General features: G+C 53.7%; 6 protein-coding genes across 6 annotated transcripts; 4 read left to right on the top strand and 2 right to left on the bottom strand.

Moving 5' to 3' along the window:
• Positions 1-173: 173 nt before the first annotated feature.
• Positions 174-512, bottom strand: KRP23_806 (Cytochrome c; the record flags this gene model as incomplete). Its single annotated transcript, XM_067893221.1, has 1 exon — positions 174-512. The coding sequence occupies one exon, from the start codon at positions 510-512 to the stop codon at positions 174-176; it is 339 nt and encodes a 112-aa protein (XP_067751370.1).
• A 1,300-nt stretch (positions 513-1,812) lies between these two features.
• KRP23_805 (Nucleoporin NUP35) lies at positions 1,813-2,792 on the top strand (the record flags this gene model as incomplete). Its single annotated transcript, XM_067893210.1, has 2 exons — positions 1,813-1,826; positions 1,904-2,792. 2 exons carry the CDS (start codon positions 1,813-1,815, stop codon positions 2,790-2,792), a joined length of 903 nt encoding a protein of 300 aa, XP_067751369.1.
• A 642-nt stretch (positions 2,793-3,434) lies between these two features.
• On the top strand, positions 3,435-4,032 carry KRP23_804 (Mitochondrial pyruvate carrier 2; the record flags this gene model as incomplete). The annotated part of the gene is made up of 3 exons (XM_067893199.1): positions 3,435-3,546; positions 3,623-3,721; positions 3,806-4,032. The coding sequence occupies 3 exons, from the start codon at positions 3,435-3,437 to the stop codon at positions 4,030-4,032; spliced, it is 438 nt and encodes a 145-aa protein (XP_067751368.1).
• Positions 4,033-4,774: 742 nt separating this feature from the next.
• KRP23_803 (Mitochondrial pyruvate carrier 4) lies at positions 4,775-5,234 on the top strand (the record flags this gene model as incomplete). The annotated part of the gene is made up of 2 exons (XM_067893188.1): positions 4,775-4,886; positions 4,948-5,234. The coding sequence occupies 2 exons, from the start codon at positions 4,775-4,777 to the stop codon at positions 5,232-5,234; spliced, it is 399 nt and encodes a 132-aa protein (XP_067751367.1).
• A 778-nt stretch (positions 5,235-6,012) lies between these two features.
• KRP23_802 (Mitochondrial pyruvate carrier 4) lies at positions 6,013-6,399 on the top strand (the record flags this gene model as incomplete). Its single annotated transcript, XM_067893177.1, has 1 exon — positions 6,013-6,399. One exon carries the CDS (start codon positions 6,013-6,015, stop codon positions 6,397-6,399), a length of 387 nt encoding a protein of 128 aa, XP_067751366.1.
• A 1,608-nt stretch (positions 6,400-8,007) lies between these two features.
• KRP23_801 (uncharacterized protein) lies at positions 8,008-10,203 on the bottom strand (the record flags this gene model as incomplete). The annotated part of the gene is made up of 1 exon (XM_067893165.1): positions 8,008-10,203. One exon carries the CDS (start codon positions 10,201-10,203, stop codon positions 8,008-8,010), a length of 2,196 nt encoding a protein of 731 aa, XP_067751365.1.
• Between the last annotated feature and the right edge of the window lie 1,143 nt (positions 10,204-11,346).

Below are 11,346 nucleotides of genomic sequence, written 5' to 3'. Positions count from 1 at the left end.
TCTAGGGTGCCACGTGCATTGAAAGCCGTCTTCAGGATCGCTTCTGCTACCGCGCAGCTGATTTACTGCGGGCGTGCTCTCGCTCGGCGCACATGGCTATCCTCCCGGTGCTGCTGCAACTCTGCGACGGTTTCTGCTTCCAACTGGGCGGCCCGCTCGTCGACAGTTCCGACTTACTCGTTGGTGGACTCCATCAGGTAAGCGATCAGGTCACGGCGCTCCTGCGGCTTCTTCAGGCCGGCGAACACCATCTTGGTGCCCTTGATGTACTTCTTGGGGGCAAGGAGGTACTCGAACAGGGTCGCGTCCGTCCAGACGACGCCCGAGTTCTTGTTGGCAGCCGAGTACGAGTAGCCGTCGGCCTGGCCCGACTGGCGGCCGATCATGCCCGCGAGGTTGGGGCCCTGCTTGTGAGCGCCGCCAGCGTTCGTGGTGTGGCACTGCGCGCACTTGGTCTTGAAGATCTTGGCGCCCTTGGCAGCATCTCCCTTTCCGCCGGCAACGTCAACCATGGTGCTTGGTAGTGGTGGAGTGGTTCTGGTGGTGCTTGTGAAGCGAACTCGGCCTTTTTCAAAGTGCGTCGGTGGGTGGCCGCAACGGCCCAAACCCTTCCAAATCGGGTAAAGATGATTCAAACCCAACGTGAGGACGTGAGGAGTCGCCTTCGACCTGTTTTAAACAAATGTAACCGCCTCGTCGATGCAGCCAATCACCGACCGAAAAACCGTTTTCATGAGCAGCGCTCCTTGTCTTCGCAGAAGTCGCGCGCCGCCGACTTGCTATTCTAGGATCAACTCAGTCCGACCGAGACGCCTGCGGGACACCATGCAATTTGCTGGCACTTTTGCTTCAGTCAGCCAAACCGCTGAGATCGAGGCGTTGAAATTTGATGGGTCGCTCGCCCGGCTCTGTACTTCAGATTGTTTCTTTCAGATGTTTTATTCCGTTTTGGTGGTGTGGGCAGATCGGAGACAGATCGGAGACAAAGGCGTGCGTCACTGCTTCAAGCCGTCGAGGTTAAACCACCCGTGCAATTAAGGCGCAAGCGCGCGAGACGCAAGTCGGCATAGCGCAGGCCAGGCCCCAATACCACATCTGGGAACCGACTGCACGGGCGCAAGAAGGCAAGCCGAGCGAGCGCGATCTGGATGTCCCGAACTGGTGCGGCGCTGTGGTGGACATCACCGCTGTCGAATTCGTGCTGTCATTCAGGCCAAGAGAATGCAGATGTGGTAGTCCATGCTGCTTCTGTGCTGCCGGCGTATGGGGTATTTGTTGCGAAGAGATGACTGCGCGCTGAGCGGAGTGAGTCGAGAGGGGCTACTTTTGCGTTGCACCTCAGATGATCAAAAAGTTGAGAGCACGTGAACTGAAGCAGTACGTCTGCGCATTGAGAGGTTGTATTTGTGTTTGTGTGGGGCTGGATTTGGCGTTCGGGATGGCCTCTGTGATGGTTGCAACGGCTTAGAATGCTCGTCACTTGTTGGCAAGGAGATATATTGTTGTTAACTCCTCAAACGCGAAGCATTTTCAGTGCGCCTGTCGGCTTAACGTTATATCCTGTTTGAAGTCAATCTGTAGGATATCGCTATCCATAAGGTGCAGTTCACTTTTGATGACTGTCGAGGAACCTGCATTGATGTGTCGATTGAGCTGTTTTCTTGCTGGGAAGTCCCGCAGTTCAAACATAGTACACCATTCCCACATAAAGTGATGTGGCTTACATATGTTAGAATTAGAACTTAACACGATCACTATTGGACTTGGGCGCGAAACTTAAAACGCTCGATTGGACCAACACCTCCCGCCACCATGGCGTCTGCAAGGTATGCTGCGCTCTCGGCCTCTCGCCATCGTGCGCCAAGTCCTCACCCTTGTGTGTTCTTGCTCTCCCTTTCGCCAGCCGACCTCTAGTCACCGCGCAAGACGACGAATACTTCCCGTCTTTCCTCACGGCGCTGCAGTCTACGCCCAAGGCTGACAAGTCCAAGGAGAGCGCGCCCCGAGCTCGCTCCGAGGCAGACGTGCTCTCGTCCAAGTCCAAGCCACGTCTCACCTTTGCCGACAGCTTGTCCATGAACCAGAACAAGACGCAGGGCGTGGAGGTGCCTGAGGATTCGCCCTTCAGCTTCGGCGGCAGCTATGTGGACGGTCTGGGTGCTCGCAGACGCAAGAACGCGTCGAACCAGGACGCAGCAGATGGCGACAATGCTCAGGATGAGGACGTGCCGCCCCCGCCGACCATGTCGCTACTGGATCCCGTGGGTTTCGCTGCAGGGTCTCACCGTCTGGACGATGACGAGGCAGCCGAAGCTACACGACGCCGTGCCGCAGCATCGAGGACCTCGTACTACCCCAACGTGCACAGTGACGAGTGGGGACAGGACAGACAGTACTGGGTGACGGTGTTCGGCTTCCCGTCGAGCGCCAGATCCTTTATCCTGCACCAATTCCAGTCAGTGGGCGAGGTTGTCAACTACTCGAGCAGCAGTGGCGGGAACTGGCTGCACCTGCGCTACCACACGAGACTTCAGGCTGAAAAGGCGCTGAGCTACGACGGACGCACACTCGCCAACAACATCATGGTCGGCGTCAAGAAGTGCTCCCCTTCGGACAGAGACGCAAACGCGCTCGACGAGACGCCAGTGTCCAGCTACTTTGGTGCGCAGGCCCGACAGAGTTTAGGCTCCCGGAACCTGGAGGTGGACCCTACTGACGCCGACATCATGCTACCCCCGCGACGCCGACAAGACATTTGCTCGCGGCTTCTGAGCTATCTATTTAACTGGTGATGCGACTGTCATAGGCGATGTGGCAGAGCGCACTTGTGGAGTAGAAGCGAGCAGGCTGATAGACGGCTACAGAATGGGGTCGTGCTTGCAGTGAATGCTGACTGAAGCGTGCACCTCCGGAGAAGGGAAGATGCGAGCGAACGCGTGGAGTACAGAGTTCCGCAGAAGGTGAAGCAACAAACCGGAGCAAATAATAGGTGATGTACACTGTGCACTGTTTAAAGAGCTCTATGCGTTTCCCTCAGGGCCCGGAAGGCACTCAACTGCTTGCCAAGTGTGTGGTCGGTCTCCCTGGCTCGGTCATCTTGGCCTGCTCGATCTTCAACATCGAGTTGCATGAGGGCGAATCCTACGAAAGGGACTTCAAATGCTATATCATCCGATATGTGATCATGAAGGTGCAATTGCATAAACAGTGTTATATTTTGCAAAGGTGGATTTGGCAAAAATAATGTATGACAGGTTTATGAAGCAACACCCTAACCGCAGTAAACTGACGGATACGATGAAGGACTTGACCCACCAACTTCTTGCAGCGAGGATCGGAGCTGTGCACCAAGCAGAAAAACACAACTGTCACTTCGTCAATATCCGCCAAGTGCTCACGTCGATCCAAGTTCAGCTTCTTCACACCCGTCCACCATGTTCCCGTCCATCGTGCCCCGCATCCAGCAGAAGGTCCTCGAGCAGCAGATCGTGGCCAATAGCCCCAAGCTCGCGAAGGTTCTTGCCCACCCCGCCGGCCCGTTCACAAGTGCGTTACCGTTGTGTCTGCTGCGATAGTGTAGAGCTTCGACTAACGAGTTCTGTGACCTGTGTTGCTTGAACAGTTCACTTCTGGGCGCCGACTTTCAAATGGGCCATCTCTGTGGCAAACATCGCGGACATGCGCGGCGACCCTGAAAACATTTCGGTGCTGCAGCAAGTCGGTGTGTAGAGCTCTTTGACATTGTTTCGCTTGGACATGCAGTGTTGCTGATGTTCGTGCCTTTTGCTTGTCTTGCTTTCAACAGCCGTGGCGGGCGGAGGCCTCATCTGGTCGCGCTACAGCACGGTGATCACGCCCGTGAACTGGAATCTCCTCGCGGTGAACTTCTTCATGGCCGGCACGGGCATCGTGCAGCTATACCGGAAGTTCGACCACAACCGTTCCGTGGCCAGTGCTGCGGAGGTGGTTTCGGCCCAGTACGGCAATGTCAATGGGACTGCTAAGGCAGCTGCCGAGTCGGCCACACTGTAGACGCCAAGACTCCTAGTTGGCCCTCCTCCCTCCCTATCTACATAGCTAATTTACTTCCCCATAGAGACCTAGCGCCCCAAATGCACAAATAGTAGCGTAAATGAACGCACACGACAGCCATTCCACCATACACTTGCTAACAAGCGTTTGCAAGCGATAGACACGCATTTTGCATGCTTGCACAACTTGCTTTTTGCTTGGTGCCGAGGACGTCGCGCATGGTGGGTCCAAAGACACGTAAGGAAAATGAATCGCCGACACGGGCTGTTGAGTGCTCCAATTTGAGTCCAAAGGGATCCGCTCGCAGTCTATAGCCGGGCACAATAACTTGTCGGGTGCGCTCCGTCCCCATTTGCCGCGATCATGTCGCCAGGCCTACTCGTATTTGTTGTCATTGAAAATCGCTAGTCGCGCTCCGCTTTTCAGGCAAAGCATTTGGCACTGCAGTTCAACTGCATTGTCTCGAGCTCCTTCCCCACCAAGACCACAGGCATGGCCCACAGCATGAGCAGCGCCTTCCGCCGTTGGCTTTCAATCAAGACCGCAAACGTCAAGTTGCACGTCTATTGTAAAGTTGCTTCGAGTTGATGCTCGTTTCTCCGCCTTCACTATCACTTTCGCTTCCCGGGGCTCACGCCGTCCGAGAAAGCCAAGCCCGTACGTGGCGCAACCATCAGACCCGCTCGCTTTTGTCCTCGTGCGCTAACCTGCTCTCCTGTCACACAGACCCCCGATCTTCACCATGCTACCATCCATCGTCCCGCGCATTCAGCAGAAGGTCATAGAGCACCAGATCGTGGCCAACAGCCCCAAGCTCATGGCGCTGCTCAACCACCCGGCCGGCCCTTTCACAGGTGAGCCCCACAACGCTATAAGCTCTGAAGCCCCACATTAACCTGTGTTTGCTGCACGCAGTCCACTTCTGGGCGCCCACCATCAAGTGGGCCATCTCCATCGCCAACGTGGCCGACATGCGCCGCTCGCCCGAGACCATCTCGGTGGCCCAGCAGTCGGCCGTGACGGCCACGGGTCTCATCTGGTCGCGCTACAGCTTGGTCATCACCCCCAAAAATTGGAACCTCCTCGCTGTAAACGTCTTCATGGCCGGCACGGGCCTCGTGCAGTTCTACCGCAAGTTCACGTACGACCACTCGGACAAGGTGCAGACGCTCGCGGGCGGCGCCAAGCCGGCCACGTTGTAGACGCCGTGGAGTCTGTGCAGCACAACCAGTTCCTCTACGCGTCGTATTGCTCTGTTGCTGTAGATGCTGTCATAGAGACGCCGAAATGAATGGGCAGCCTCTAACCTGAATGTAGTCATGTTTCAAATCGAGCATTTTGTTAAGGGCCGCCGGCGTCAATGGCGCTCAGCTCATGGAGATTGACGCGGAAAATCCTGCTCGTGCTGATGTCCTTGAAGGTGGGCCAGATATGCATTGCTTGGGGGTTAGCGTCAAAGACACGAGGCTCGCGGGATCGCCGACACCCATCGAGTTGAATTGCAAGCAGACGCCTCAGGCAAGCATGGCAATCGATCTGCGGAGTTTTGTTGGCCAAAAATTCGGCTAAGCGCAGCTCGACCGCCATTGTACTTGAAGCAGTAACTCGACGACAGCACGCTCCCCCAGTCTCGTGATCGTAACCTCTGCTCGATTGGACCGTCGGAAACCGAGCAGGGCTTCGCCAATTCACCACGAGCTCACACCGACAAGCTCAATAGCACAGCCGCAAATCCGGCCGGGAGCAGCTTTGGTGCTTGGTCTCCAACTCTCGTCTATCTGTAATATATCAAACAGCTCATGTCGCAGTTCTCTCTTCATTGGGCAAATACCTCTTCCTTCACCACTGATTCGCTGAAATATCGCGCCATCTGCGGCTATAAAGCGAATCTCGCACCGCCGGCTCCTGGCGCAGCAAATCCAACGCAATCACTTTTGAGCCCCACAGCACAACAGGAAGACCCGAGAAGAAGTTCACAACATGCTGCCGTCCATCGTCCCGCGCATCCAGCAGAAGGTCATGGAGCACCAGATCGTGGCCAACAGCCCCAAGCTCGCGGCCATGCTGGGCCACCCGGCCGGACCCTTCACCGTGCACTTCTGGGCGCCCACCATCAAGTGGGCCATCTCCATCGCCAACGTGGCCGACATGCGCCGCTCGCCCGAGACCATCTCGGTGGCCCAGCAGTCGGCCGTGACGGCCACGGGTCTCATCTGGTCGCGCTACAGTATGGTCATCACCCCCAAAAACTGGAACCTCTTCGCCGTGAACGTCTTCATGGCCGGCACGGGCCTTGTGCAGTTCTACCGCAAGTTCACGTACGACCCGTCCAAGGAGACGAAGGTCATCGAGGCCGAGACGAAATAAACCCACGCACGGACCACCTAGTAATCTACACTACGACAACACAAAACGTCACTTACTTGGGTGGCTGTCCACGGGCTCACGCTTCTTCCACACGGGTACGAACTGCTGGAAGAGCACATCTAACGATCTAATTGAATTGAGTCTGTGGCAGTTGTTATTTCTCCCTCTTAAGGTGCGTATCCTGTGCGCTGTTAGTGTTATTTGACCTGTGGTGATGCAGAGATTCTGTTGGACGAGCCAAGTTATCACCATTTAAGCTGATCAAGATGATGTTTGATCCTTCAAATGATCTAGCAATTACCGATACCTTCAAGCAGATCGGTTTGGCCACCCAGCACGGAGATATGGGCTCGAAGCACCCAACTCCGCTCCGCCGTTCGTTTAATCATCGGTCGGTTAGAACGAGATGTGCATCGCCACGCGCTTTAATAAGACACCGTGGGCTGGGTGATGAATCTGGTGAGGGGTGAGAAGCGAGGACACTACGCCTGCCTCCCCCAATCAAGACGTGGTCTGCCAACCTTAGCACGTCAGCCAGCACTGTGTGCGTTGCGGATCTATCGTACAAGGTGCGCTATCCTTGGACTGAAGCCTCAAACTATGTGATCTTATCTTCTCTCCAGCCTGGAGAACACCGTATTCTAAATACAAACCCACGCAAGTGTGACAGATTGAGTTGTAAACGAAGAAATCCCAGCACAAGTGAAAAGAAGCCCAAGCCAAGAAAGTCATAGCACCCAAACGTGCTGCAGGGATCAAAATGGCCAAGAAATTCCCGGGTCTCTGGAAGATGGTTTTGATGACAGTACTCGCTTTGTGGGGCTTGTCAAACGGACCCAATCTCGTTTCGAGCAAGATGGTGGCGAACTCGCAGCAAGCTTTTCGAGATGCAAAGACGAAGCAAGATGCAGATCGCCGTGCAGTAGAGCTACAGCGACAGCAAATACTCGCAACTACAGCAGCCAAGTTTGACGAGAAGCAGCAAACAACTCCCAACTTCAATACGAATTACTCATGGAACCAGCGAAGTGGTTCCAACTACAATACGAATTACTCGGGGAACCAGCGAAGTAGGTCCAATACGAATTACTCAGGGAACCAGCGAAGTAGTTCCAACTACAATACGAATTACTCGGGGAACCAGCGAACTAGCAACTCGGCGAGCGTACGCCAGCAGTAGTCGCTTGAAGCCTGGGGATCAGTAACAAGTAGTACTTCAGAAGTAATTGCTATAATAACATTTCCTTCTGCTCATCGAGTTAGTACTTTAAAAAGTATGCGTCTTAGCGAGCTTTTATGACAAAATTCTCTGGATTTTTATGTTCTCAAGTTCTGCGGAGGACAAGAACTTAGTTGGAGACGAACGTACAACGAGACTGCTGCTGCCAACTCGCTGTGAGCGACTTTCAGCTACTGTGTTGCGATGTCAGAGTTTAATTCAAAGAATCGCACAACTTAAATGAACTCCACCTACTGTGCAGCGGTATCGGCATACAAGATTCCGTTCTTTGGGTTTATATTTCGAGGTGGTCTAAACGTCAAGTACGTGTTAAAGACACAAACATCAAAAACATGCTTTCGCTATGAACACTGGGTGCCATGTAGTTATTAGTCTTCTTCTTGGATTGCTCGCAGTGGTGTCACGATGGACAATGGGTATCTCCCGTCAGCCATAGGGTTCCAACCCCAATCAGTGCAATCTGCAAGTTTTGGAACCTTTGGCTTGGTGGCGTTGCAAATTGAAGTTCCGCCCAGGTTGATCCACTGACCCACCCCATCAACCCAGGCTGGTAGATCGGTCAACTCGGTGTGGTCGATCGACAGGTAGTTGATAAGCAGGCCGTCTCGAATCGATTTGGGCAACGACTTGATCGGGTTGTAGGAAAAGGCGATTTCCAAGTACTCGTCTAACAAAGACACGGTCGTGAAGAGGTCTTCAGGCACAGACTCCAGTCCGTCGTCGATTAAGGAGACAGAAAGTGAGGGGATTTGGAAGAGCGCCGTGGGGAACTCCTTGAGAGGAGCGTGCTCCAGGTACACAAGCCGCACGTTTTCCCACGCCTCCGCTAGCTCGTCCGGAATTCTTGTGAGATTTGTGATCGAGATTTCGATATCTCCCAGCAGCGGGGGCAGCGGCCGTGTCAGCAGTCCTTGCGGCATCTCGGTCATATTCGTGTAAACCATGACGAGATAAATCATGCTCGGGTGAAGGTTGGCGCTGAGTGCCGAGTCCACATCCCACTTCACAATGGAGACGTTCCAGAGCTCGACTCCGAGCAGGTTGTGGAAGCGGCGGATGGAAGAGGGCATCTCGAATTCGGGGCAATGCTCAAAGACGATGGCAGTCACGGCATCGTTTTGCAGGTGGTCCAGTGCATCGCTAGCAGGAGACAGCACGCCGTGTCTGTAGCAGTTGAATTCAAGCACAGAGCAGCTTACGTTCTCTGCAAACCACGGACGGAGGGTTTGGAGACACATTTTCATGATCGCAGCGTCTGCGGTGCTCGCCAGGTGCGCAGCGTGAAGGTGTAAACCCAGAACAACGGCGCCTGCGGCTAAGAAGCCTAGTGGAGTAAGTACTCGTCTCATGAACGTCAAACCGACGATGTGCGCAGGGGTGGCGGGTTTCATGGTATCTGTATCCTGCGGTTTACTTTGAGCCGCAATCAAATTTGTAACCGAGTATCGGACCCTCGGCTTGCCGTTGTGCTTGAATTGTTGCGGAGCGTAAGCTTCCAAGAGAAGGCTGATACTGGCCATCCCGAACAAAATGCTGAGGTGCGGCACAAGCTTCGTCACCCCATCGATGAAATTAAGCGCGAACAGCGCTTGGTTTTCTCGGATAAGGTTCGGAAAGGATACGTCCCCGTAGAGCATTTCCAATGGGAAACCGAACCACTGAGCATCAAATACTTGAGCGTAGGGGATGAAGATAGCGAGCGGCAAGACAATAGACCCAATCGTTGTCAATAGTGTATCCACAGTCACGCAGATAGTTCGTTCTCGGATGGACACAGCGATGTCTGCTTTCGAAATGTTCCGCGCCGTTGCATGTTTCGTCACTCGTGAATCGGCCGAGAGCATGAGGTAGTCCAGTATCGGTGTGATCCAGCAATTGACAACAACCATAGCAGCATAGGCTTGATTAATCCACACTCGCCCGATAAGGGTGCTGTAGCGGTGGCACTGTACGATCTGGGCACTGACCTCCACAGCCTTGCGCGCCGTGAATATCAGTGCGAAATGATTTCCCTCGACGCTCAGCACCTCTTGCAGCCCAGCAGCTGTGAACGAACTGATGGAGCTGAAAGAGCTAAGCGATCGTCTCAACCGTGACGTAACCGGCTGGGCTGCCTTCCTTTTCCTCTTCAGCCCTACAAGTGCCTTTACCATCCGATTGACCATGGCAGCACGAGGAAAGACGGCGGGGGCCCGAGATTTAATGGTCCATACAAGATGGAGAACCAATTGCAGACCGTGAAGCGCACCCAAAATGCCCACAAGGAAGCCAAACAAACGAAAGCAGCGATGTTTCGGTAACGCTAGCAGGTTGGTGTAGTACGCCATGAGTGGGTTCTCCATGAAATAGTAGAGCAGCGCCATTGCAAGCAGGTACGTCGCGCATAGGCCGTGGAGTGCCAGAGACAGCAGCCACACGACTACAAATGTGAAGGTCGGCAGCGGGTCTGTCGATTCTGCCTTAACGTTTGACTCGGAAGGTTGCTGGGGCTGCGACTCGGGGTGAGCTAAGGTAAATCTCGGTTGCTGCACGATGGAGCCTCCTGCGTCTTGAACGATCACCATGCTTGGCACGCCGCGTTGAAAATCAACGGACAATCCTCTTTGTTGGTTTTGTCTGCTGCTGTCGATGGAGATAATGTGTTGGCCAGCAAAGGTGGGACAGTGACTTTGGATGGACGATAAGAATAGGCCGAGTTCCGAAGGTTTGAAAACTATCTTTGAGGACGTCCGAGCTTCGTCTTGTCCGAAACACCGTTATCGTTAAATGGGCCTTGTCACTAATGTCGGTACTAAATGGAAGTGCCGTTGCTGTTATGGCTTCCCGAGTGTATGTGCTTCTCTTCAGTGTAGGTGACATAGTTACCAGACACTGGTATACCCGGATAAAACAAAAATCTGTCCAAGTGTGGCGTACTTTGCCGGTTATAGAGCAGTACCTCCCTCTCCTGAATAGGTGGACCATTTAGCCAGGTCTGCTTCGCTTCCTTTAATGTGCGGGGATATGTCACTCTTCGTGCCGCGTCCAAGTTCTGGAGGGAAGACAGTAGGGTAGTTTACGTGCAAAAACAGCAGCACGCCGAACGGATTTGGGGAATGCAACCACAATCGGCTATCCGTCGGAAGAATCTTAGGATAATGCAAGCGAGGCCAACCTGCAACGCGTAAGTGTTCGAAGACAAGCGCATACTCTACAGCTTTCAGCGTACATTTCTCGGAACGGTTTGTACGCAGCCATTCGCACATTTCCAAGTGGCCCTGTGTAGCAGCCGCCTCGAGTGCAGTGTTCGTACAGCCAGCTGTCGTGTTGCTCTGCAGCCATTTTATCATACCCAAGTGGTTATTATTAATACGCGCAGCACGATCCATTGCTGCGACAGAGCAACGCTCGAAACGAATAGCTACAAACCAGTTGACGACCTGTTTCCTACCGCCTTGTCCATAGTTTCACTTGATCGAGTCCACCACTCGATTCGCACCCTTTTTACCTTTTTAATTCAAATCCTGGAAAACCTTTAAAATCTCGAGATTGCCATTTATTGCGGCTTCCACCACTCTGTCCATTCCTCTTTCTTCTTCCTCCTCTCGTGAAGCTTCGAAATACGCTGCATCAAATCCAAGTTCCCACTGCGGGCTGCCTTGCCAATAACAGGCGCTGCGAATTCTTGATTCTTTAAAGAAGATCTGTCTCTTCCAGCAACTTCTCGA

The sequence above is a fragment of the Phytophthora ramorum genome, assembly GCF_020800215.1.
Source record: "Phytophthora ramorum isolate Pr-102 chromosome Unknown Phyram_PR-102_s0001, whole genome shotgun sequence".
Lineage (NCBI taxonomy): Eukaryota > Oomycota > Peronosporomycetes > Peronosporales > Peronosporaceae > Phytophthora > Phytophthora ramorum.
Note: the sequence above shows the minus strand (reverse complement) of the source record. Positions and strands in the feature narration are given on the sequence as shown.